We start from the raw sequence: 25,842 nt of genomic DNA on the forward strand, positions 1-25,842 counted from the left end.
GATCCCCTCAACGCCTTGACTGCGCCTAGAAATTCTGTCCATAAAAGTTATGAACAGAATGGGTGACAAAGGGCAGCCTTGGCGGAGTCCAACCCTCACTGGAAACGTGTCCGACTTACTACCGGCAATGCGGACCAAGCTCTGACACTGATTATACAGGGAGCGGACTGCCACAATAAGACAGTCCGTTACCCCATACTCTCTGAGCACTCCCCACAGGACTTCCCGAGGTACACGGTCGAATGCCTTCTCCAAGTCCACAAAGCACATGTAGACTGGTTGGGCAAACTCCCATGCACCCTCAAGGACCCTGCCGAGAGTATAGAGCTGGTCCACAGTTCCACGACCAGGACGAAAACCACACTGTTCCTCCTGAATCCGAGGTTCGACTATCCGGCGTAGCCTCCTCTCCAGTACACCTGAATAGACCTTACCGGGAAGGCTAACTACCAAACTGTAACTTAGAATGGTAGGCTGAACAGCTATAAGGTATGATGCAATCGATGCTCATGTTAACTACCAAACTGTAACTTAGAATGGTAGGTAGGCGGAAATGCCTTCAAGCAATTCTCTAAACAGTTGGTTTGAATAATCAAACGGCTCATGAAATTTCAGCCAACCATCACTACTATTTGTATGTTTTTATCAAACATAAAACATTGTCAGAGTCTTCTTTACTGTAAGAGCCATGTTGGACACACAATCAAAATCAAATCCGGAACGCAATATCACCTTTTAGCAGAAGTTTGTTTCAAACTGTTACTTTAACATGTTTATTATCTGGAAGACTGACACAGGCATTTAGCTTCTCCACACACCATCCTGACTCACGGTTTCAACATTTAGTTCTTCTTAAAAGTCTATTTAATGACTTTGTACTTTCCGCAACTGTTGGCTTTCCCAATGTGAAGACTATTTGGAGATAGCACTTTAGCAATATCAGAGAAGTGCTTGCTTCCACTTTTTGGAACAAAAGGCAGAAAAGAGGATTTCCTGAGTCGGGTGTTGTTTGGATCTACTTTCACTTCCTTTCCCTTCAGGAATAAAAGTTGTCTCCACAAGTCCGATCCGTACGACAAAAGAAAGCTACAAGGATGATCTCCTTTCTGGGTGAGTTTGCTTTGTTTCATGACAATATTTCTTATCAACTCCTGAAATATCTTCTTCTCTTACAGTTGTAGTCCTGCTGGCGTCCCCCGTGGGTATGTATGCCATATTACACACACACACACACACACACACACACACACACACACACACACACACACACACACACACACACACACGTATAAGCTGTGAAAATCTGTGTGCTTGAGTCCTAACACTAATACAAAAACTCACAATAATGTCTGATTGAAAGCTAAAAATGTTATAACAGACCACCTAAAAAACCTTAATGGAATTTTTATTTTTTTACTGAATGAGACACCCAGAATGTACATGAAAATAAAGAATGTGGGATTTACAATATTAACTATGAAGGATAAAACACTGAATATTGACAACATATGAACGTCACACCCCCTCTCCATACACATATTTTACAATCAAGCAAAACGCAACAAAAATGCAACAAACACATTAAAATATGAACGTGAAGGGTTAAAAAAAAACACTAACTAATTAGATGGCCATAGTAACTAATTACATGACCATAGTAACTAATTACATTACCATAGTAACTAATTACATGACCAGTGTACCTAATTAGATGACCATAGTAACTAATTAGATGACCATAGTAACTAATTACATTACCAGTGTAACTAATTAGATGGCAATAGTGACTAATTAGAGGACCATAGTAACTAATTACATTACCATAGTAACTAATTTGATGGCCATATTAGTGCTGCCCATCTGGTCAACATGTGAAATAACAAGTGTGTGTAAAAAAAAATTGAAGTGCTCCCCCTCTGGCCAACATATAAAATAACAAGTGCGTGTAAAAATTTGAAGTGCTCCCCCTCTGGTCAACATATGAAATAACAAGTGTGTGTAAAAAAAATTGAAGTTATCCCCTCTGGCCAACATGAAATAACAAGTGCGTGTAAAAATTTGAAGTGCTCCCCCTCTGGTCAACATATGAAATAACAAGTGTGTGTAAAAAAAATTGAAGTTATCCCCTCTGGCCAACATGAAATAACAAGTGCGTGTAAAAATTTGAAGTGATCCCCCTCTGGTCAACATATGAAATAACAAGTGTGTGTAAAAAAAATTGAAGTTATCCCCTCTGGCCAACATGAAATAACAAGTGCGTGTAAAAATTTGAAGTGCGTGTAAAAATTTGAAGTGCTCCCCCTCTGGCCAACATATGAAATAACAAGTGTGTGTAAAAATTTGAAGTGCTCCCCCTCTGGCCAACATATGAAATAACAAGTGCGTGTAAAAAATTTGAAGTGCTCCCCCTCTGGCCAATATATGAAATAACAAGTGCGTGTAAAAATTTGAAGTGCTCTCCCTCTGGCCAACATATGAAATAACAAGTGTGTGTACATTTTTTTTAAGTGCTCCCCCTCTGACCAACATATGAAATAACAAGTGTCTGTAAAAATTTGAAGTGCTCCCCCTCTGGCCAACTTGTGAAATAACAAGTGTGTGTAAAAATCTGAAGTGCTCCCCCTCTGGCCAACATATAAAATAACAAGTGCGTGTAAAAATTTGAAGTGCTCCCCCCTCTGGCCAACATATGAAATAACAAGTGTGTCTAAGAAATTGAAGTGCTCCCTTCTGGCCAACATATGAAATAACAAGTGTGTGTAAAAATTTGAAGTGATCCCCCTCTGGCCAACATATGAAATAACAAGTGTGTGTAAAAATTTGAAGTGCTCCCCCTCTGGCCAACATATGAAATAACAAGTGTGTGTACAAATTTGAAGTGCTCCCCCTCTGGCCAACATATGAAATAACAAGTGCGTGTAAAAATTTGAAGTGATCCCCCTCTGGCCAACATATGAAATAACAAGTGTGTGCAAAAAATTTTAAGTGCTCCCCCTCTGGCCAACATATGAAATAACAAGTGTATGTAAAAATTTGAAATGATCCCCCTCTGGCCAACATATGAAATAACAAGTGTGTGTAAAAAAAATTGAAGTGATCCCTTCTGGCCAACATATGAAATAACAAGTGCGTGTAAAAAATTTGAAGTGCTCCCCCCCTGGCCAATATATGAAATAACAAGTGCGTGTAAAAATTTGAAGTGATCCCCCTCTGACCAACATATGAAATAACAAGTGTGTGCAAAAAATTTGAAGTGCTCCCCCTCTGGTCAACATATGAAATAACCAGTGTGTGAAAAAAAATTGAAGGGCTCCCCCTCTGGCCAACATATGAAATAACAAGTGTGTGTACATTTCTTTGAAGTGCTCCCCCTTAGGCCAACATATGAAATAACAAGTGTGTGTAAAAAAATTTAAGTGATCTCCTCTGGTCAACATATGAAATAACAAGTGCGTGTAAAAATTTGAAGTGATCCCCTCTGGCCAACATATGAAATAACAAGTGTGTGTAAATTTTTTTGAAATGATCCCCCTCTGGCCAACATATGAAATAACAAGTGTGTGTAAAAAAAATTGAAGTGATCCCTTCTGGCCAACATATGAAATAACAAGTGTGTGTAAAAAAAATTTAAGTGATCCCCTCTGGCCAACATATGAAATAACAAGTGTGTGTAAAAATTTGAAGTGCTCCCCCTCTGACCAACATATGAAATAACAAGTGTGTGCAAAATTTTTTAAGTGCTCCCCCTCTGGTCAACATATGAAATAACCAGTGTGTGAAAAAAAATTGAAGGGCTCCCCCTCTGGCCAACATATGAAATAACAAGTGTGTGTACATTTCTTTGAAGTGCTCCCCCTTAGGCCAACATATGAAATAACAAGTGTGTGTAAAAAAATTTAAGTGATCTCCTCTGGCCAACATATGAAATAACAAGTGCGTGTAAAAATTTGAAGTGATCCCCCTCTGGCCAACATATGAAATAACAACTGTGTGTAACATTTTTTGAAATGATCCCCCTCTGGCCAACATATGAAATAACAAGTGCGTGTAAAAATTTGAAGTGATCCCCCTCTGGCCAACATATGAAATAACAAGTGCGTGTAAAAATTTGAAGTGCTCCCCCTCTGGCCAACATATGAAATAACAAGTGTGTGTAAAAAAAAAAATTGAAGTGCTCCCCCTCTGGCCAACATATGAAATAACAAGTGTGTGTAAAAATTTGAAGTGCTCCCCCTCTGGCCAACATATGAAATAACAAGTGCGTGTAAAAATTTGAAGTGATCCCCCTCTGGCCAACATATGAAATAACAAGTGTGTGTAAAAAAATTTAAGTGATCCCCTCTGGCCAACATATGAAATAACAAGTGTGTGTAAAAATTTGAAGTGCTCCCCCTCTGACCAACATATGAAATAACAAGTGTGTGCAAAAATTTTTAAGTGCTCCCCCTCTGGTCAACATATGAAATAACAAGTGCGTGTAAAAATTTGAAGTGCTCCCCCTCTGGCCAACATATGAAATAACAAGTGTGTGTACATTTCTTTTAAGTGCTCCCCCTCTGACCAACATATGAAATAACAAGTGCGTGTAAAAATTTGAAGTGATCCCCCTCTGACCAACATATGAAATAACCAGTGTGTGAAAAAAAAATTGAAGGGCTCCCCCTCTGGCCAACATATGAAATAACAAGTGTGTGTACATTTCTTTGAAGTGCTCCCCCTTAGGCCAACATATGAAATAACAAGTGTGTGTAAAAATCTGAAGTGCTCCCCCTCTGGCCAACATATAAAATAACAAGTGCGTGTACAAATTTGAAGTGCTCCCCCCTCTGGCCAACATATGAAATAACAAGTGTGTCTAAGAAATTGAAATGCGCCTCCTTTGGCCAAAATGTATTAAAAATTAAATTTATATATATATATATATATATATATATATATATATATATATATATATATATATATATATATATATATATATATATATATATATATATATGTATGTATATAGAGACATACTGTAATAACTTGAAGTAAATAATGAAGATTAAAACCAATTACAGACCAAAAATAAAAAATACAAAATAATTAAAAGCTTACCTTTTTTATATTTGCATAGTATGTATATATTATTAATGTTGTAAATACACATCTTTATATATCTAGAAAGGCTGGTCCTAAAGAGGTAAGCATTTTCCAGAGGTCTCAAGAAGGTAACAAATACCAAAATGTGTGTGTGTGTGTGTGTGTGTGTGTGTGTGTGTGTGTGTGTGTGTGTGTGTGTGTGTGTGTGTGTGTGTGTGTGTAGCGCCCTCCGTGACCTCCGCCAGCGCACGACTGGAGGTGACCTCAGGACATTCCCGGGTCTTCTCCGGTGAACAGGTCCAGCTCAGATGCAGCATCACCGACAGCCACAAGTCCACCTGGGACTACTTGTGGTTCAAGGACTCCAAGCAGATCCCGCAAAATAGCGAGACGTTGACGCTGACGCTGAGGCTGAGGGGCAATATTACTGGGAGTGAAGCGCTTCAATGCCAAGGCGTCAGGGACACGGCGGTGGGAAACATTTTCACCGTCAAAAGCCCGCCCGTGGACATCAATGTGGACGGTAAGATTCTTCTCAGGGGGGATTATTGTCGGTCTTGTCTGGCTGCTGTACAAAACCCTCTCTTTCATAAATAAATAAATATAAATGATGTATATGAATGATGTAGATCCCCTCCACTTGGTCAATTGAAAAAAAGTAGCTCGCCTGCAGAAAAGGTGTGGCCACCCCTGAGCTAATCCTAGCAACTGAAATGGTTGCTTGTAAGGTAAAGCGCAACAATTAGCCGAGAGACGGCTCTCATCTCGAAGCGCTCTTAAGTTGAGGTACCAGTGTAGAGAGATACCCGCCGGGATACATTGTGGTCGTCATTGATCTCTCTCCAGGAGGTTGGGCCATTCTCGAGGCCCCCCTGCATCCCGTCCTCGTCGGAGAAGCCTTGAACGTGACGTGCCGCGTCCGGGACAGCCCGCGACTCCACGAGGTGATTTTGTACAAAGATGGCGTCGCGGTCATGACCCAGAGTGACTTCGGCCCACGTTTGTACCTGCCCCGCTTGAACCTGGAGGACCAGGGACTGTACTCCTGCAGGGCGTCGTGGGACAACCACGGACGGACGTATTCTGGGATTTCAGCCGGCGTTCAAGTTCAGGTCTTGGGTGAGTTTATGTGCACGTTTTGACCTCCATCCATTTTCTTCCACTTATCCGAGGTCGGGTCGCAAGGGCAGCAGCTTAAGCAAAGAAGCCCAGACTACCCTCACCCTAGCCTCCCGGGGGATCCGGAGGCATTCCTAGGCCAGCCGGGAGACATAGTATTCCCAACGTGTCCTGGGTCTGCCGGCCGGACGTGCCCTAAACACCTCCCTAGGGAGGCGTTCGGGTGGCATCCTGACCAGATGCCCGAACCACCTCATCTGGCTCCTCTCCATGTGGAGGAGCAGCGGCTTTACTTTGAGCTCCTCCCGGATGGCAGAGCTTCTCACCCTATCTCTAAGGGAGAGACCCGCCACCCGGCGGAGGAAACTCATTTCGGCCGCTTGTACCCGTGATCTTGTCCTTTCGGTCATAACCCAAAGCTCATGACCATAGGTGAGGATGGGAACGTAGATCGACCGATAAATTGAGGGCTTTGCCTTCCGGCTCAGCTCCTTCTTCACCACAACGGATCGATACAGCTTCCGCATTACTGAAGACGCCGCAACAATCCGCCTGTCGATCTCACGATCCACTCTTCCCTTACCCGTGAACAAGACTCCTAGGTACTTGAACTCCTCCTCCACTTTAATTATTTTAATGTTTCTAATAGTTGAACACGGGTTCTTTACCTTTTTGACCTCCGGGCCAATGTTCTCTCTAATTTGTCATGTGTGTGAGCAAATGCAAAAACTCAGTGGAGCACTGGGGCCACACCAGCATCACACCTGTCCCAAACCTGACTAAATAACAAGTTAAGTGTTTTATTATTTATGGGCAGACTTTCTAGACGCAGTCAGGGTGTGGAGGGTTTCCAGTTTGGTGGCCAGAGGATCGCATCCCTGGTTTTTGCAGATGATGTGGTCCTGTTGGCTTCATCATCAGGCTGGGACCTTCAGCGTTCACTGAGGAGGTTTTGAGCCAAGTGTGAAGCAGCTGGGATGAGGATCAGCGCCTCCAAATCTGAGGCCATGGTTCGCAGTCGGAAAAGGGTGGACTGCACCCCTCGTCGGGAGTGAAGTTCTTCCTCAAGTTGAGGAGTTCAAGAATCTCGAGGTCTTGTTCACGAGTGAGGAAAGAATGGAACGCGAGATTGACAGGCGGATTGGTGCGGCGTCTGCAGTGATGCAGTCACTGCACCGGTCTGTTGTGGTGAAGAAGGAGCTGAGCCAGAAGCCGAAGCTCTCGATTTACAAGTCGGTCTACGTTCCTACGCTCACCTATGGTCATGAACTCTGGGTAAAGACCGAAAGGACAAGGTTGCGGATGTAAGCGGCAGAAATTAGTTTCCTCCGCAGGATGTCTGGGATCACCCTCAGAAATAGGGCGAGGAACTAGGTCATCCGGGAGGGACCCAGAGTAGAGCCAATGCTCCTTCACGTCAAGAAGAGCCAGCTGATATGACTTTGGCATCTACTACGGATTCCTCCTGGATGATATCCTGCTGTCCCCACTATGGACTGGACTCTCACTATTAAGTTAGATCCACTATGGACTGGACTCTAAAACTATTATTTTAGATCCAATACGGACTGGACTCTCACTATTATGTTAGATCCACTATGGACTGGACTCTCACTATTATGTTAGATCCACTATGGACTGGACTCTCACACTATTATGTTAGATTCACTATGGACTGGACTCTCACACTATTATGTTAGATCCACTATGGACTGGACTCTCACTATTATGTTAGATCCACTATGGACTGGACTCTAACAATATTATGTTCGATCCACTATGGACTGGACTCTCACACTATTATGTTAGATCCACTATGTACTGGACTCTCACACTATTATGTTAGATCCACTATGGACTGGACTCTCACACCTTGAAGGTAGAAAAGCGCTATACAAGTATAACCCATTTATCATTTATCATTTATTATGTTAGATCCACTATGGACTGGACTCTCACACTATTATGTTAGATCCACTATGGTCTGGACTCTCACTATTATGTTAGATCCACTATGGACTGGACTCTAACAATATTATGTTCGATTCACTATGGACTGGACTCTCACACTATTATGTTAGATCCACTATGTACTGGACTCTCACACTATTATGTTAGATCCACTATGGACTGGAGTCTCACACTATTGTGTTAGATCCACTATGGACTGGACACTCACTATTATGTTAGATCCACTATGGACTGGACTCTCACACTATTATGTTAGATCCACTATGTACTGGACTCTCACACTATTATGTTAGATCCACTATGGACTGGACTCTCACACTATTATGTTAGATCCACTATGGTCTGGACTCTCACTATTATGTTAGATCCACTATGGACTGGACTCTCACAATATTATGCTAGATCCACTATGGACTGGACTCTCACTATTATGTTAGATCCACTATTTATGTTATGTTAGATCCAAGGTTTCTCATTGTCATCCCATTGGGTTGAGTTTTTCCTTGCCCTGATGTGGGATCTGAGCCGAGGATGTCGTTATGGCTTGTGCAGCCCTTTGAGACACTCGTGGTTTAGGGCTATATAAGTAAACATTGATTGATTGATTGATTGATTGATGCCTCCCTGGTGAGGTGTTTCGGGCATGTCCAGCCGGGAGGAAACCAGACCTAGGACACGTTGGAGGGACTATGTCTCACAGCTGGCCTGGGAACGCCTCGGTATCACCCCTGTGGATCTAGAGGAGGCGGCTGGGGACAGGGAAGTCTGGGCATCTCTGCTGAGACTGCTGCCCACGCGACCCGGAATCTGATAAGTGGCGGCTAATGGATGGAAGTTTTATTATTACAATCAAATGACTGTCAGTTCCATGAGATTATTTTCTAAGTCCCGGTCTAAGTGTTTTGGCCCACTTAAAAGGACAATAACAAAACTATTGTTTTTCATGAGCTGTGTACGCGTATTGTATGTCTGGGTGGAGGTCCTGCTTTGGAAATAATTTGTACCCCTTTCAGATATCGCATTTAGTTCCCATTAAAACATTCACATTTTGCACAATGAGATGTAAGCATGGGATCATGTGTACATCCCTGTAATTTTCTGTTTGTAAAATATATATTTTCATTAGTATTTATTTAATATAATAACAGCATTTCATGATTGATATTTATGAATTAGGATTCTTAATAAATGACAGTAGAATGAGCACACATTTGATTGGTAAATCATAGTGTAACGACCTGGAATTACACTTTATGTGTGGTGTTGGAGTTAATAATAATAATAATAATGGATTAGATTTATATAGCACTTTTCTAGACACTCAAAGCGCTTCACAGAGAAGTGAGAAGCCATCATTCATTCACACCTGGTGGTATTGGTGGTGGTAAGCTACTTTCTTAGCCACAGCTGACTGACGGAAGCACTGGGGGCAAGGGTGAAGTGTCCTGCCCAAGGACACAACGGCAGTGATTTAGATGGCAAGAAGTGGGGAGTGAACCTGCAACCCTCAGGTTTCTGGCACGGCCCACCCCGCCATGCCGCCCCAGATTTGTCTGACTTTTTGTGTGGCTGTGAACACATCACAAGTGCCACAGCACCGTCCATAGCACCGGTCACCCAGGGGAAGGTGTCCAAATCTGCAGTCTTCTCCAAGGTTTCTCATTGTCATCCCATTGGGTTGAGTTTTTTCTTGCCCTGATGTGTGTCGTTGTGGCTTGTGCAGCCCTTTGAGACACTCGTGATTTAGGGCTATATAAGTAAAAATTGATTGATCGATAGATTGATTGATAGGTGCATGTGTTGGCGCAGGTGAGAAAGAGCAAGCGGCTGCTGTTTGATATGACGGATGACAAAGTCGGTTTTGGTTTGTGTTGCATGTGACCTGTCTTCCTCTCAGGGAATAAAACACGCTGGTCAATCCCAACTTCTTTTGGATGACATTTAGTTTGAGTTAAAAAAGGACCCCAGAGACAGAATGGTACAATACCACGTTTTACTGAAGCTTCAGGAGACCCGCCCTTACAGTAGCATCAGCAAGAAGAGGTCTGCATCCAAACAAAAGAGGTCTAAAGAGGTCTAAATCAAAACAGAAGAGGTCTAAAGAGATCTAAATACAAACAGAAAGGAGCGCAGCTGCTTCTTCAAAAACAGATAAGGAACTGGCCCAAACAGCTCTGTGAGCGGACACACAGGAGCCCTTAAGGCAAAACCAAGAGTTTACGAGTGGACATAAGATAAAAGCAAGGAGGTCACACTAAATGAGGAAAATACTAGCTGATTTAAACATGACTATGGATTAAGAAAGAACACTTAAAAATATCTCACATTTGGTTTGCACGGCAGACAATGACGAGTTTTAATACAAACCCCGTTTCCATATGTGTTGGGAAATTGTGTTAGATGTAAATATAAACGGAATACAATGATTTGCAAATCATTTTCAACCCATATTCAGTTGAATATGCTACAAAGACAACATATTTGATGTTCAAACTTATAAACTTTATTTTTTTTTTGCAAATAATCATTAACTTAGAATTTCATGGCTGCAACACGTGCCAAAGTAGTTGGGAAAGGGCATGTTCACCACTGTGTTACATGGCCTTTCCTTTTAACAACACTCAGTAAAGGTTTGGGAACTGAGGAGACACATTTTTGAAGATTCTCAGGTGGAATTCTTTCCCATTCTTGCTTGATGTACAGCTTAAGTTGTTCAACAGTCCGGGGGTCTCCGTTGTGCTATTTTAGGCTTCATAATGCACCACACATTTTCAATGGGAGACAGGTCTGGACTACAGGCAGGCCAGTCTAGTACCCGCACTCTTTTACTATGAAGCCAGGTTGATGTAACACGTGGCTTGGCATTGTCTTGCTGAAATAAGCAGGGGCGTCCATGGTTAACGTTTCTTGGATGGCAACATATGTTGCTCCAAAACCTGTAAGTACCTTTCAACATTAATGGCGCCTTCACAGATGTGTAAGTTACCCATGTCTTGGGCACTAATACACCCCCATACCATCACACATGCTGGCTTTTACACTTTGCGCCTATAACAATACGGATGGTTCTTTTCCTCTTTGGTCCGGAGGACACGACGTCCACAGTTTCCAAAAACAATTTTAAATGTAGACTCGTCAGACTACAGAACACTTTTCCACTTTGTATCAGTCCATCTTAGATGAGCTCAGGCCCAGCAAAGCCGACAGCGTTTCTGGGTGTTGTTGATAAACGGTTTTCGCCTTGCATAGGAGAGTTTTAACTTGCACTTACAGATGTAGCGACCAACTGTAGTGATTTCTGAAGTGTTTCTGAGCCCATGTGGTGATATCCTTTACACACTGATGTCGCTTGTTGATGCAGTACAGCCTGAGGGATCAAAGGTCACGGGCTTAGCCGCTTACGTGCAGTGATTTCTCCAGATTCTCTGAACCCTTTGATGATATTACGGAGCGTAGATGGTGAAATCCCTAAATTCCTTGCAATAGCTGGTTGAGAAAGGTTTTTCTTAAACTGTTCAACAATTTGCTCACTCATTTGTTGACAAAGTGGTGACCCTCGCCCCATCCTTGTTTGTGAATGACTGAGCATTTCATGGAATCTACTTTTATACCCAATCATGGCACCCACCTGTTCCCAATTAGCCTGCACACCTGTGGGATGTTCCAAATAAGTGTTTGATGAGCATTCCTCAACTTTATCAGTATTTATTGCCACCTTTCCCAACTTCTTTGTCACGTGTTGCTGGCATCAAATTCTAAAGTTAATTATTATTTACCAAAAAAAAAAGTTTATGAGTTTGAACATCAAATATGTTGTCTTTGTAGCATATTCAACTGAATATGGGTTGAAAAGGATTTGCAAATCATTGTATTCCATTTATATTTACATCTAACACAATTTCCCAACTCATATGGAAACGGGGTTTGTAGATAGAAACTTTTTTACCAATGTTTTGATGATGGGTTTTGCTTAGTAAAGTGATCGATGGAATCCAAGTCCTCCTTAAAGCGTCTCAATAGACGTTACAAGAATTGAACAGAGATGACAAAATGTTGTATCCTTTGTGGCCGCATGTCGTCACTTACACTGAAAATGGTTATGCGCTTATTTTTATTTTTTTGATTTTGCGCGTGGCTCTCCTATTTCTGGGGCTGAGGTTGCTGAGGTAGTTAAAAAGCTCCTCGGTGGCAAGGCCCCGGGGGTAGATGAGATCCGCCTGGAGTTCCTTAAGGCTCTGGATGCTGTGGGGCTGTCTTGGTTGACAAGACTCTGCAGCATCGCGTGGACATCGGGGGCGGTACCTCTGGATTGGCAGACCGGGGTGGTGGTTCCTCTCTTTAAGAAGGGGAACCGGAGGGTGTGTTCTAACTATCGTGGGATCACACTCCTCAGCCTTCCCGGTAAGGTCTATTCAGGTGTACTGGAGAGGAGGCTACGCCGGATAGTCGAACCTCGGATTCAGGAGGAACAGTATGGTTTTCGTCCTGGTTGTGGAACTGTGGACCAGCTCTATACTCTCGGCAGGGTCCTTGAGGGTGCATGGGAGTTTGCCCAACCAGTCTACATGTGCTTTGTGGACTTGGAGAAGGCATTCGACCGTGTACCCCGGGAAGTCCTGTGGGGAGTGCTCAGAGAGTATGGGGTATCGGACTGTCTGATTGTGGCTGTCCGCTCCCTGTACGATCAGTGTCAGAGCTTGGTCCGCATTGCCGGTAGTAAGTCGGACACATTTCCAGTGAGGGTTGGACTCCGCCAAGGCTGCCCTTTGTCACCCATTCTGTTCATAACTTTTATGGACAGAATTTCTAGGCGCAGTCAAGGCGTTGAGAGGATCTGGTTTGGTGGCTGCGGGATTAGGTCTCTGCTTTTTGCTGATGATGTGGTCCTTATGGCTTCATCTGGCCAGGATCTTCAGCTCTCACTGGATCGGTTCGCAGCCGAGTGTGAAGCGACTGGGATGAGAATCAGCACCTCCAAGTCCGAGTCCATGGTTCTCGCCCGGAAAAGGGTGGAGTGCCATCTCCGGGTTGGGGAGGAGATCTTGCCCCAAGTGGAGGAGTTCAAGTACCTCGGAGTCTTGTTCACGAGTGAGGGAAGAATGGATGGTGAGATCGACAGGCGGATTGGTGCGGCGTCTTCAGTAATGCGGACGCTGTATCGATCCGTTGTGGTGAAGAAGGAGCTGAGCCGTAAGGCAAAGCTCTCAATTTACCGGTCGATCTACGTTCCCATCCTCACCTATGGTCATGAGCTTTGGGTTATGACCGAAAGGACAAGATGACGGGTACAAGCAACCGAAATGAGTTTCCTCCGCCGGGTGGCGGGGCTCTCCCTTAGAGATAGGGTGAGAAGCTCTGTCATCCGGGAGGAGCTCAAAGTAAAGCCGCTGCTCCTCCACATCGAGAGGAGCCAGATGAGGTGGTTCGGGCATCTGGTCAGGATGCCACCCAAACGCCTCCCTAGGGAGGCGTTCCGACCGGTAGGAGGCCGCGGGGAAGACCCAGGACACGTTGGGAAGACTATGTCTCCCGGCTGGCCTGGGAACGCCTCGGGATCCCCTGGGAAGAGCTGGACGAAGTGGCTGGGGAGAGGGAAGTCTGGGCTTCCCTGCTTAGGCTGCTGCCCCCGCGACCCGACCTCGGATAAGCGGAAGAAGATGGATGGATGGATGGATGGATTTTGCGCGTGACATAGATTTGCCGCGTGCAGAGGACTCATGAGCACTGCACACCTGAGAGGGAACGTTGCTCGGGGGCCCAACTTTTCCACTATAGAGGGGCCCGGAGCACACTAACATATTACCACTGAATTAGCAATCTTACTCTTGTTTTTTTAATAGCATTCAATAACTACAGCCAATGCAAATATTATTTAACACATAAACCTTGAGCTGATTTAATAAAATCATCAAATGGACTGCATAAGAAGGGACTGACGAAAAGTACATTTACATGCAATTATGTGGTGCTAAAATAAACTGAATTGATCATTCAAATTATTAAATCCAAAAAGTTTTTGTAACTAAACCGTCAATAAAATTGAAGTGCATATGAGAATACAGCTTTACCACTTTAGTCATAATTTTTGCGCTTAAAAAAAACCTCTATGACTTTATCTCCAGACTTGTTTGATATTGTCATTACTGCCACAAGTGGTAGGGGGCGCTCACAATTCAACAATAGGCTTCTAATTAAGAAACACTGGTTTAACAGTAAATAGGGTTATGTCAGATACACTTAATTGCCAAAAGTATTTGGCCACCTGCCTTTACTCACATATGAACGTGAAGTGCCATCCCATGGAATTGTCCAAAATGTTTTGGTATCCTGGAGCATTCAAAGTTCCTTTCACTGGAACTAAGGGGCAAAGCTTAACTCCTGAAAAACAACCCCACACCATAATTCCTCCTCCACCAAATTTCACACTTGGCACTATTCAGTCCGAAATGTAGCGTTCTCCTGGCAACCTCCAAACCCAGAATGGTCCTTCAGATTGCCAGATGGAAAAGCGTGACTCATCAGTCCAGAGAAGGCGTCTCCACTGCTCTAGAGTCCAGTGGCGACGTGCTTTACACCACTGCATCCCACGCTTTGCATTGGACTTGGTGATGTATGGCTTAGATACTGCTGCTCGGCCATGGAAACCCATTCCATGAAGCTCTCTGCGTACTGTACGTGGGCTAATTGGAAGGTCACATGAAGTTTGGAGCTCTGTAGCAACTGATTGTTGTTAAGTTTGGACCAGTTGTTCCTCCCAGGGAATTCAAGTCACAAGTCGCTCCCAAACTCTTTACGACACTTAAAGCTGAGTAGAAAAACCACCAGAGACAGAATAGGTATTTTGTAATATATTTGCAAAGCTTTGTAAATACATTGAGACCAGTCCAGCATAGTACATTCAATCGCGCCGCCAAGATGGTCTGCCCCCCCCCCCCCCCCGAAAAACCCTCTCCCCTCTTAAGTCTCTCTCTCTCCCACCCTCGCACTCATGTCCCTCCAGCCAAAACACATGCCCATTATCTCTCTTTCTTACATTCCTCACTCAAGGTTAAGCACACAGTTTTTTGCAGACAACCAAAAGACCACAATTGGAAGAAAAACACTAGCTGTTTTGTAATATGATTATGAAATAAAAGAAGTAACACTTAAATTCGGATATATGTAAATATCTGCCTCCGACACTGTGCAGAAAGTCTTTGCACTATGCTGACCTCTCTGTCAGTTTACGTGGCCTACCACTTGGTGGCTGAGTTGCTGTTGTTCCCAAACTCTCCACTTTTCTTGTAATAAAGTTGATTTTGGAATATTTAGGAGCGAGGAAATTTCACGACTGGATTTGTTGCACAGGTGGCATCCTATGACAGTTCCACGCTGGAAATCACTGAAAGCGGCCCATTCTTTCACAAATGTTTGTAGAAACAGTCTCCATGCCTAAGTGCTTGATTTGATACACCTGTGATTAGGACACCTGATTCTCATCATTTGGATGGGTGGCCAAATACTTTTGGCAATTTGGTGTATGTGAGCCACTACACCAACAATTTTTTCCACTCACATTAAAACAGGGGTGTCAAACTTGTTTCCATTGAGGGCCACATCGCATTAATGGCTGCCTTCATAGGGCCACTTTTTAAAAATCATCATTTGACAGCACTATGGTTGTACGGTATACCAGTGTTGGTATAGTACCGCAATAAGAATGAATCATATTTGGTACTATACCACCTCTGAAAAGTATCAGTTCCACGCCCCCACCCCTCCGTCGTCGTCACATCATGACATTGCTGGTTTTACGAGCAGACGAGCATGTTCGGCAGCGCACACACACAGAGTACTTACAAGCAGACAGTGTGTAGACGGAAAAGGGAGAATGGTGTTACGTTGGGGGCCAATGGCTGCGCTGGTAGTGTTCCCTCCAACGCAGAAAACAAGCTGGAGCAGCGTGCAGGGAAGATTAAGCTTTTAATAAATTAAACGCAGGACAAAAACTGAGGACGCTAACAAGCTAAAAAAAACGAAATGTCACCAAGGGTGAAAAACAAGGAATACTAGTGAGCAGAAAAATCACTACAGCGAGGAGAAAAACCAGGAGAATGTAAATGTTGCGTATAGCAAACATTGACACAGCAACTAGTGATGGGTGACAAAATTATAAAGGGGAGTGATCACCTGGTGGGAACACTAATTGCTAAACTAAGACAGGTGAGGAGAATCAGTGCCCATGGAAACCAACAGTAAACAAGGTGCAGACAAAAACATAGGAAATTACCATTGCCATGACCCCGAGTGACGGATCATGACATAACCCCCCCCTAAAAAAAGACAGAATAAGTCCAAAGTCACGGGAGGGCGGAGGGAGGACTCGGGGGTGGGTTGCCAGGCCAAGTGTCCCCAAATCCACACAAGTCAGCCGCCGCAGGACCGCCCAGCACGGGGTCACGGGAACCACCCGCCCCACCCGCAGGGACCCCAACGATGGAGATGGAAGTACCAGCAACCGCACCCCTGAGGGAGGGGGCAAAAAACACAATAAAAAAAAAATATATATATATTTTAAAAATGTAAATAAAAATAAAATAATAATAATGATAATAATAGTGATTAGAAAAAAAATAAAAATAATAATAATATATATATATATATATATATATATATATATATATATATATATATATATATATATATATATATATATATATATATATATATATATATATATATATATGTATGTATGTGTGGGGGAAAAAATCACAAGACTATTTCATCTCTACAGGCCTGTTTCATGAGGGGTTCCCTCAATCATCAGGAGATTTTAATGGGAGCATTCACATACCATGGTTTATATAGGGCACAGAGTGGGTGGGTACAGGCTGGCGTAGGGGCGTGGTGATTGGCTCATGTGTTGCCTAGGAGGTGTTTCCGTCTGTGGCGGCATGCTGATACAATTTCGCTGCGCTTGTTGAGGGATGACAGGTCTGGACGGTATATAATAAACAGTTTCTCTTTCAAGCATAGGTTGCATCTTTTATTACCACTATTGTAAGGTGTGCTGGATGCAAGAATTTGCCATGTTATTGAATATTCAACATTATTGTCTTTGAGGTCCCAAATGTGTTTGCTGAGTTCTGTGGTATTCCGCAGGTTTTGAGGAACTAAAGGATTTTGAGAACGACATGCTCAAAATGATACAATCAGTCAAATTCAAGCCAGTCCGCAACCCACTCCTCACCAAGCTGAAAAATGACAAGGAGCGCATCAAGAAAGTAAACAACCTCATCATAGCTGCCGATAAAACCACAAACTTCTACAGAATGGACATACCAGAACATAACACCTTACTGGACAGAAGCATCACCAAATCATACAAAAAAGCACAACCCAACACCTTACAGAACATCCACCTGGAAAATAAAAGGATCGCGGCTGAACTGGACATTGAGGACAGGGTGGACGCCACAGCCAACAAGGAAGCCTTCATCACATTGAAGGACCACAAACCCAACTTCGCAAATAACCCAACATGCCGACTAATAAACCCAACTAAATCTGAAATAGGAAAAATCAGCAAAATAATCCTGGACAGAGTCAACACAAAAATCAAGGACAAAACACCACTCAACCAATGGAGAAATACAGCAGCAGTAATCAAATGGTTCAACAACATCCAAGACAAACAACAGCACAACTTTATCTCCTTTGATATCGAAGAATTTTACCCTTCCATCACGCAAGACCTACTGACTCAAGCACTAGACTTCGCCTCAGACTACGACTCAATCACAGGCAACGAAAGAAACATCATCATCCACGCAAAAAACTCCATACTCATCCACAACAGTACACCATGGCAAAAAAAGAACAATGCAACATTTGACGTCACTATGGGAAGTTTTGACGGAGCAGAAACGTGTGAACTCGTTGGGAGTTTCCTCCTCTCCAAGCTTGCTAGCCTCAACCTGAACCTTGGTATCTACCGTGATGACGGACTGGCAGTGTGTCGCGCCTCGCCAAGGAGCAGCGAGAATACCAAGAAGCGCATATGCCAAATTTTCAAAGAGAACGGCCTTCGGATCACGATTGAAGCCAACAAGCAAACCGTCAACTTCCTCGACGTCACTTTCAACCTGAGAAATAACAGCTACCAACCATTCACGAAATCCAACACAACACTCCAATACGTGCACCATGACAGCAACCACCCACCCACCACCACGAAAAGAATACCTACCGGAATTAATAAAAGGCTATCGATGCTGTCATCTAGCAAAGCTGAATTTGACCAAGCAACCCCCCCGTACCAAAAAGCCCTTGATGAAAGCGGTTACAATTTCACCCTCACCTATGAACCCACGCCAGGAAACCAACCAAAAAAGAACAGAAAACGAAACAACATCATCTGGTACAACCCCCCATACAGCAAAAACGTCTCAACTAACATTGGCCACAAATTCCTCAGTCTGATTGACAAACACTTCCCCAAAGGCAACACCCTAAGAAAAGTATTCAACAAGAACAACATTAAATTGAGCTACAGCTGTATGAACAATATACGACAAATTATCTCTAACCACAACAAAACAACTGCAAATGAGCCGTCGGCCCCCGGACAGAGCGACCCCAAAACCAACAAAGGCTGCAACTGCCGCAAGAAACCTGATTGCCCTCTCAACGGGGGGTGCTTACAAACATCAGTTGTTTACCAATCTAAGGTAACACGCAAGGACATTAACACATCCGACACATATGTAGGATTAACCGAGGGAGAGTTTAAAACCAGATGGAACAATCACAAGGCTTCTTTCAGGAACCAAAACCTGCGGAATACCACAGAACTCAGCAAACACATTTGGGACCTCAAAGACAATAATGTTGAATATTCAATAACATGGCAAATTCTTGCATCCAGCACACCTTACAATAGTGGTAATAAAAGATGCAACCTATGCTTGAAAGAGAAACTGTTTATTATATACCGTCCAGACCTGTCATCCCTCAACAAGCGCAGCGAAATTGTATCAGCATGCCGCCACAGACGGAAACACCTCCTAGGCAACACATGAGCCAATCACCACGCCCCTACGCCAGCCTGTACCCACCCACTCTGTGCCCTATATAAACCATGGTATGTGAATGCTCCCATTAAAATCTCCTGATGATTGAGGGAACCCCCTCATGAAACAGGCCTGTAGAGATGAAATAGTCTTGTGATTTTTTTTCCCACACATACATATATTGCGCTCTACTACGGTATCGAGCACTATTTTTTGGATAACCTTATTAAGACATACATATATATATATATATATATATATATATATATATATATATATATATATACACACACCGTATTTCCTTGAATTAGTGCCTGGGCGGTAATTAATTTAAAACCTCTTCTCGCTCCGGCGCTTACCAAAGGCATGCGGTAAATTTAGGCCTGCGCTTATAAATTTGAGTGTGATGTTGTCACGACTAGAACTATGGCATGGTTTGTTCTCCCGAGGTGCAAGTGATTTGGATCAGACATGGCGTAAAGGTGAATACATGATTTATTTTAACACTATATGTCAAAAAGGAACAAACGAAAAGCGCGCACAATGGCATAGGTACAAAACTAGGCTATTGAAAACAAAACTTGCACATAGGCAGAAACTGTGAACAATGAAAACAAAAACACTAACTGTGGCATTAATAAACAAAAACTTACTTGGCATGGACTATGAAGTGCGCAGAGGTAAACAGAGTGTGACAGGGGTATGAATCCGGGATGTCGCCAGGAAGACAAACTGAAAACAATTAACTTAAATACTACAGACATGATTAACGAAAACAGGTGCGTGACTCAAAACGTGAAACAGGTGCGTGACGTGACCGGTGAAAACTGATGGTTGCTATGGTGACAAAACAAACAAAAGTGCACAATAAGTCCAAAAACAAAACCGAACATGACTAAAACAAAACATGATCACACAGACATGACAGATGTAAGGATACCATCATGAAAAGCACATTTAATAAAAAAAAACGTTATTATGGTCTTACCTTTACTTATAAATGAAGTCCATGCGCAGCTCCTTCTGAACAAAAGCATCGATAACTTGTTTATAGAAGTCTTCCTTATCTTTCTTCAGTTTTAAAAGTCTCTCTGTCTCGATGGAGATCTTCCTTTAATTATTACCTCCTGCTTCCATTGAAAGTCCAGTTTAGATGTCACTTCTTCTGCAGCCGAGTAGTCGCAAGAATGATCCCTGGGATCACTAGCGCCCTCTACCACCAGGAGGCGGGAGTCATTTAATGACTCATATCTGACACATGCAGCTATATTAATAAAACATAGCTGCTTACTGTTCTTTTTAGCACAATCAATAGCTTGGACCTTAAATCCTACTGAATAGCTCTTTATCTTCTTCCCTTTATGCGATTTTAAACTATTGAAATTAGCCTCCTCCTCTCTTTAAGAAGGGGAACCGGAGGCTGTGTTCTAACTATCGTGGGATCACACTCCTCAGCCTTCCCGGTAAGGTCTATTCAGGTGTACTGGAGAGGAGGCTACGCCGGATAGTCGAACCTCGGATTCAGGAGGAACAGTGTGGTTTTCGTCCTGGTCGTGGAACTGTGGACCAGCTCTATACTCTCGGCAGGGTCCTTGAGGGTGCATGGGAGTTTGCCCAACCAGTCTACATGTGTTTTGTGGACTTGGAGAAGGCATTCGACCGTGTCCCTCGGGAAGTCCTGTGGGGAGTGCTCAGAGAGTACGGGGCATCGGACTGTCTGATTGTGGCAGTCCGCTCCCTGTATGATCAGTGCCAGAGCTTGGTCCGCATTGCCGGTAGTAAGTCGGACACATTTCCAGTGAGGGTTGGACTCCGCCAAGGCTGCCATTTGTCACCCATTCTGTTCATAACTTTTATGGACAGAATTTCTAGGCGCAGTCAAGGCGTTGAGGGGATCCGGTTTGGTGGCTGTAGGATTAGGTCTCTGCTTTTTGCAGATGATGTGGTCCTGATGGCTTCATCTGGCCAGGATCTTCAGCTCTCACTGGATCGGTTCGCAGCTGAGTGTGAAGCGACTGGGATGAGAATCAGCACCTCCAAGTCCGAGTCCATGGTTCTCGCCCGGAAAAGGGTGGAGTGCCATCTCCGGGTTGGGGAGGAGATCTTGCCCCAAGTGGAGGAGTTCAAGTACCTCGGAGTCTTGTTCACGAGTGAGGGAAGAGTGGATCGTGAGATCGACAGGCGGATCGGTGCGGCGTCTTCAGTATTGCGGACGCTGTATCGATCCGTTGTGGTGAAGAAGGAGCTGAGCCGGAAGGCAAAGCTCTCAATTTACCGGTCGATCTACGTTCCCATCCTCACCTATGGTCATGAGCTTTGGGTTATGACCGAAAGGACAAGATCACGGGTACAAGCGGCCGAAATGAGTTTCCTCCGCCGGGTGGCGGGGCTCTCCCTTAGAGATAGGGTGAGAAGCTCTGCCATCCGGGAGGAGCTCAAAGTAAAGCCGCTGCTCCTCCACATCGAGAGGAGCCAGATGAGGTGGTTCGGGCATCTGGTCAGGATGCCACCCGAACGCCTCCCTAGGGAGGTGTTTAGGGCACGTCCGACCGGTAGGAGGCCGCGGGGAAGACCCAGGACACGTTGGGAAGACTATGTCTCCCGGCTGGCCTGGGAACGCCTCGGGGTCCCACAGGAAGAGCTGGACGAAGTGGCTGGGGAGAGGGAAGTCTGGGCTTCCCAGCTTAGGCTGCTGCCCCCGCGACCCGACCTCGGATAAGCGGAAGAAGATGGATGGATGGATGGATGGATGGATGGCCTCCTCCATTTTGGAAAATGATGCCTTGAAAGGTGAAGTGTCACTCGTGACGTGACGAGTTTGACCCGGCGGTAAAACGAGGCATGCGGATAATATATACCCGGCGGCAATTCAAGGAAATACGGTATACTATGCAGGACTAACTGCAGTGTGCTCAACCAACCACCAGGTTGCATCTGTGAGCAGATAATACTGTATCATCACTTTCTCTTTCGGATTTATCAGGTCGGTAGTGCGTTCTTCACTCACGCTTAAAGTGAAGGGTGAGGCAAAAATACAACCTTACCTACTGTAATTCTTCTCCACCTATGGAAAACTTCACCAATGGATCAGTAGATGGTGCACAGTAAGTTGTTGTACTTACTTATCATGTCTTCCATATATGCTCTATTCCAGAGCTTCTGACACAACCAGTTTTGGAGGTGGTTGCAGACAACGACTTGCTTGAGGTAGATCTCATGAAGCTGGTCTGCAGTGTCCAGTACAACGCCCGGGCTCCGGCTCCGCCCATCAACTACTACTTCTACAAGAACAACAAGCGAGTGGGGACGGCCACCTCGGAGAACTTTAACCTGGTCAAACGGACCCCCGGCCTGTACAGCTGCAAGGCTAAGGTGCCACATTTGGGTCTCTCCAAGTTGAGCGAGGGGGAAACATTTGAAGAGTGACCGTAAACAAAAAGGTTCGTTTTTTTGAGTGTACTCACACTGCGACATTTGATCCGTCAAGTGTGCCTTCACTTCATGACACAACGCTATATTACTGCAACTTATTTCCAGTCCTTCCATTTCCTTCTATTGTGCAGGTTAGAGTTGTACTCAATAACTGACCTACCATTGCACACTTTATTTTTTATGACTTTAAATTGTAACATTCACTGATCGGAATAAAGATGATCATAATCACCTTTTAACTGGATCAATTATATTGTAACAGAATGCTCCCCCCAGTGACCGGGACCCCAATGGTCCATCCATCCATCCATCCATCTTCTTCCGCTTATCCGAGGTCGGGTCGCGGGGACAGCCTAATAAGCAGGGAAGCCCAGACTTCCCTCTCCCCAGCCACTTCGTCCAGCTCTTCCTGTGGGACCCCGAGGCGTTCCCAGGCCAGCCGGGAGACATAGTCTCCCCAACGTGTCCTGGGTCTTCCCCGCGGCCTCCTACCGGTCGGACGTGCCCTAAACACCTCCCTAGGGAGGCGTTCGGGTGGCATCCTGACCAGATGCCCGAACCACCTCATCTGGCTCCTCTCGATGTGGAGGAGCAGCGGCTTTACTTTGAGCTCCCCCCGGATGGCAGAGCTTCTCACCCTATCTCTAAGGGAGAGCCCCGCCACACGGTGGAGGAAACTCATTTCGGCCGCTTGTACCCGTGATCTTGTCCTTTCGGTCATAACCCAAAGCTCATGACCATAGGTGAGGATGGGAACGTAGATCGACCGGTAAATTGAGAGCTTTGCCTTCCGGCTCAGCTCCTTCTTCACCACAACGGATCGATACAGCGTCCGCATTACTGAAGACGCCGCACCGATCCGCCTGTCGATCTCACGATCCACTCTTCCCTCACTCGTGAACAAGACTCCGAGGTACTTGAACTCCTCCACTTGGGGCAAGATCTCCTCCCCAACCCGGAGATGGCACTCCACCCTTTTCCGGGCGAGAACCATGGACTCGGACTTGGAGGTGCTGATTCTCATCCCAGTCGCTTCACACTCGGCTGCGAACCGATCCAGTGAGAGCTGAAGATCCTGGCCAGATGAAGCCATCAGGACCACATCATCTGCAAAAAGCAGAGACCTAATCCTGCAGCCACCAAACCAGATCCCCTCAACACCTTGACTGCGCCTAGAAATTATGTCCATAAAAGTTATGAACAGAATCGGTGACAAAGGGCAGCCTTGGCGGAGTCCAACCCTCACTGGAAACATGTCCGACTTACTGCCGGCAATGCGGACCAAGCTCTGGCACTGAGCATACAGGGAGCGGACTGCCACAATCAGACAGTCCGATACCCCATACTCTCCGAGCACTCCCCACAGGACTTCCCGAGGGACACGGTCGAATGCCTTCTCCAAGTCCACAAAACACATGTAGACTGGTTGGGCAAACTCCCATGCACCCTCAAGGACCCTGCCGAGAGTATAGAGCTGGTCCACAGTTCCACGACCAGGACGAAAACCACACTGTTCCTCCTGAATCCGAGGTTCGACTATCCGGCGTAGCCTCCTCTTTAGTACCCCAATGGTGCCTTATTTAAAACCCACAGTCACAAATCTTGGTTTTAAGTCGGACAATGATTTAAAATTGGAACATTATATTAACTCCGTTGTACGATCTAGTTTTTAAAAATTAAATCAGTTTTATCTTTTAACGACTTTGAGCGAGTAATCCATGCTTTTATTTCATCGCGTTTGGACGACTGCAACTCCCTCTACGTTTGGAACGAAGACAGGCCTCAATCGCTCCGTTGCAGTTAGTCCAAAATGCTGCTGCTCGCCTTTTAACTGCCACTAAAAAATATGAACACATTTTGGCATCCCTTCACTGGCTCACACTTCACTTTACAACATACTTGCCAACCCTCCCGAATTTTCCGGGAGACTCCCGAAATTCAGCGCCTCTCCCGAAAACCTCCCGGGACAAATATTCTCCCGAAAATCTCCCGATTTTCAGCCGGAGCTGGAGGCCACGCCCCCTCCAGCTCCATGCAGACCTGAGTGAGGACCAGGGGCGCCGAAAAGGGGGGGGTAAAGGAGACGGATTCTAGGGGCCCATGATGGAGGGGGGCCCAGAGAGGCCCTTAATGATGATGAAATTATAATGCAGAAAAAATAATGACACTGTGTTGGGGGCGCTGTAAATATTCTTTTCATGGGGCCCAAAATCCCTAGTGGCGCCCCTGGTTTTTCACGACAGGAGGACAACAGGTTGACAAGAACTAAATCATCCAGACTAGATAGAAATTGTATTATTATGTTTATGTTACCTAAAAATAAATATATTTATTAATAAAAAAATAAAAAAACGAAATAAATTTTTACTATATTTTGCTAAAAACATCAAAATTAATTGTATTTTTATTTGTATTTTTTCTGACTCCTTATTACATCCAGCCATAGAATTATGCATTCAAATAAACATATTTGAAATAATTAATTTTAAATTATCATAATAATTCATTTAAAATGACCATATTTAATTATTAAAATAATTGCTTGTTTATCAACAACTTTAGCATTTTATTCATTACATTTTGAAGCTCTCGGAAGCCAAGTTATGTTATATTCCTTAATATTTATTTATGCAAGTTTGAAGTATCAATTATCTAAACACAGTTTTGTTTGCATATTTTCAGGATGTAGATATATATATTAGAGATGCGCGGTTTGCGGACACAACCGCGGAGTCCGCGGATTATCCGCGGATCGGGCGGATGAAATTAAAAAAAAAAAGATTTTATCCGCTCGCGGGTCGGGTCGGGCGGATTAATTAGATTTTTTTTTTTTTTTTTTTTTGCGGGTGGCAGTTAAACCAATTGGGAAATATATATACATAGTTAAATGTTGTTACCCACATACGAAAAACGAGCAGGCACCTGCAGCATATGCCACAACAGAAGAAAAAAAAAGAAAAGAGATGGACACTTTTACGGAGCGGAGAAGGGACGCCTCGCCGGGGTCCAGGACCGAGGCCCCTTCCCCCGAGAGGGCCCCACCGGGAGCCGTAGCTGAGGCGATCCGCGAGAAGGGCCCGACGCACGTCCAGGGTCACCACCGCGCCCACCGCACCGACACCCCGCCTCGTCCGCTTTCGCCGCGGCCGGCGTCACGCGCAGCAGGTAAGCAGCTTACCTGCCCGCC

General features: G+C 44.5%; 1 protein-coding gene across 1 annotated transcript; it reads left to right on the forward strand.

Moving 5' to 3' along the window:
* The first annotated feature begins 1,015 nt into the window (after positions 1–1,015).
* On the forward strand, positions 1,016–22,894 carry LOC133614307 (high affinity immunoglobulin gamma Fc receptor I-like). Its single transcript, XM_061972158.1, has 5 exons — positions 1,016–1,110; positions 1,176–1,202; positions 5,306–5,605; positions 5,929–6,201; positions 22,378–22,894. The coding sequence occupies exons 1-5, from the start codon at positions 1,095–1,097 to the stop codon at positions 22,647–22,649; spliced, it is 888 nt and encodes a 295-aa protein (XP_061828142.1). The 5' UTR covers positions 1,016–1,094; the 3' UTR covers positions 22,650–22,894.
* Positions 22,895–25,842: the final 2,948 nt, after the last annotated feature.

Source organism: Nerophis lumbriciformis, linkage group LG17 (assembly GCF_033978685.3).
Source record: "Nerophis lumbriciformis linkage group LG17, RoL_Nlum_v2.1, whole genome shotgun sequence".
NCBI lineage: Eukaryota > Metazoa > Chordata > Actinopteri > Syngnathiformes > Syngnathidae > Nerophis > Nerophis lumbriciformis.

Coding starts and splice junctions, on each gene's coding strand:
- LOC133614307 (XM_061972158.1), top strand. Junction 1,203..5,305: donor CCTGCTGGCGTCCCCCGTGG/GTATGTATGCCA, acceptor GTGTGTGTGTAG/CGCCCTCCGTGACCTCCGCC. Junction 5,606..5,928: donor CGTGGACATCAATGTGGACG/GTAAGATTCTTC, acceptor ATCTCTCTCCAG/GAGGTTGGGCCATTCTCGAG.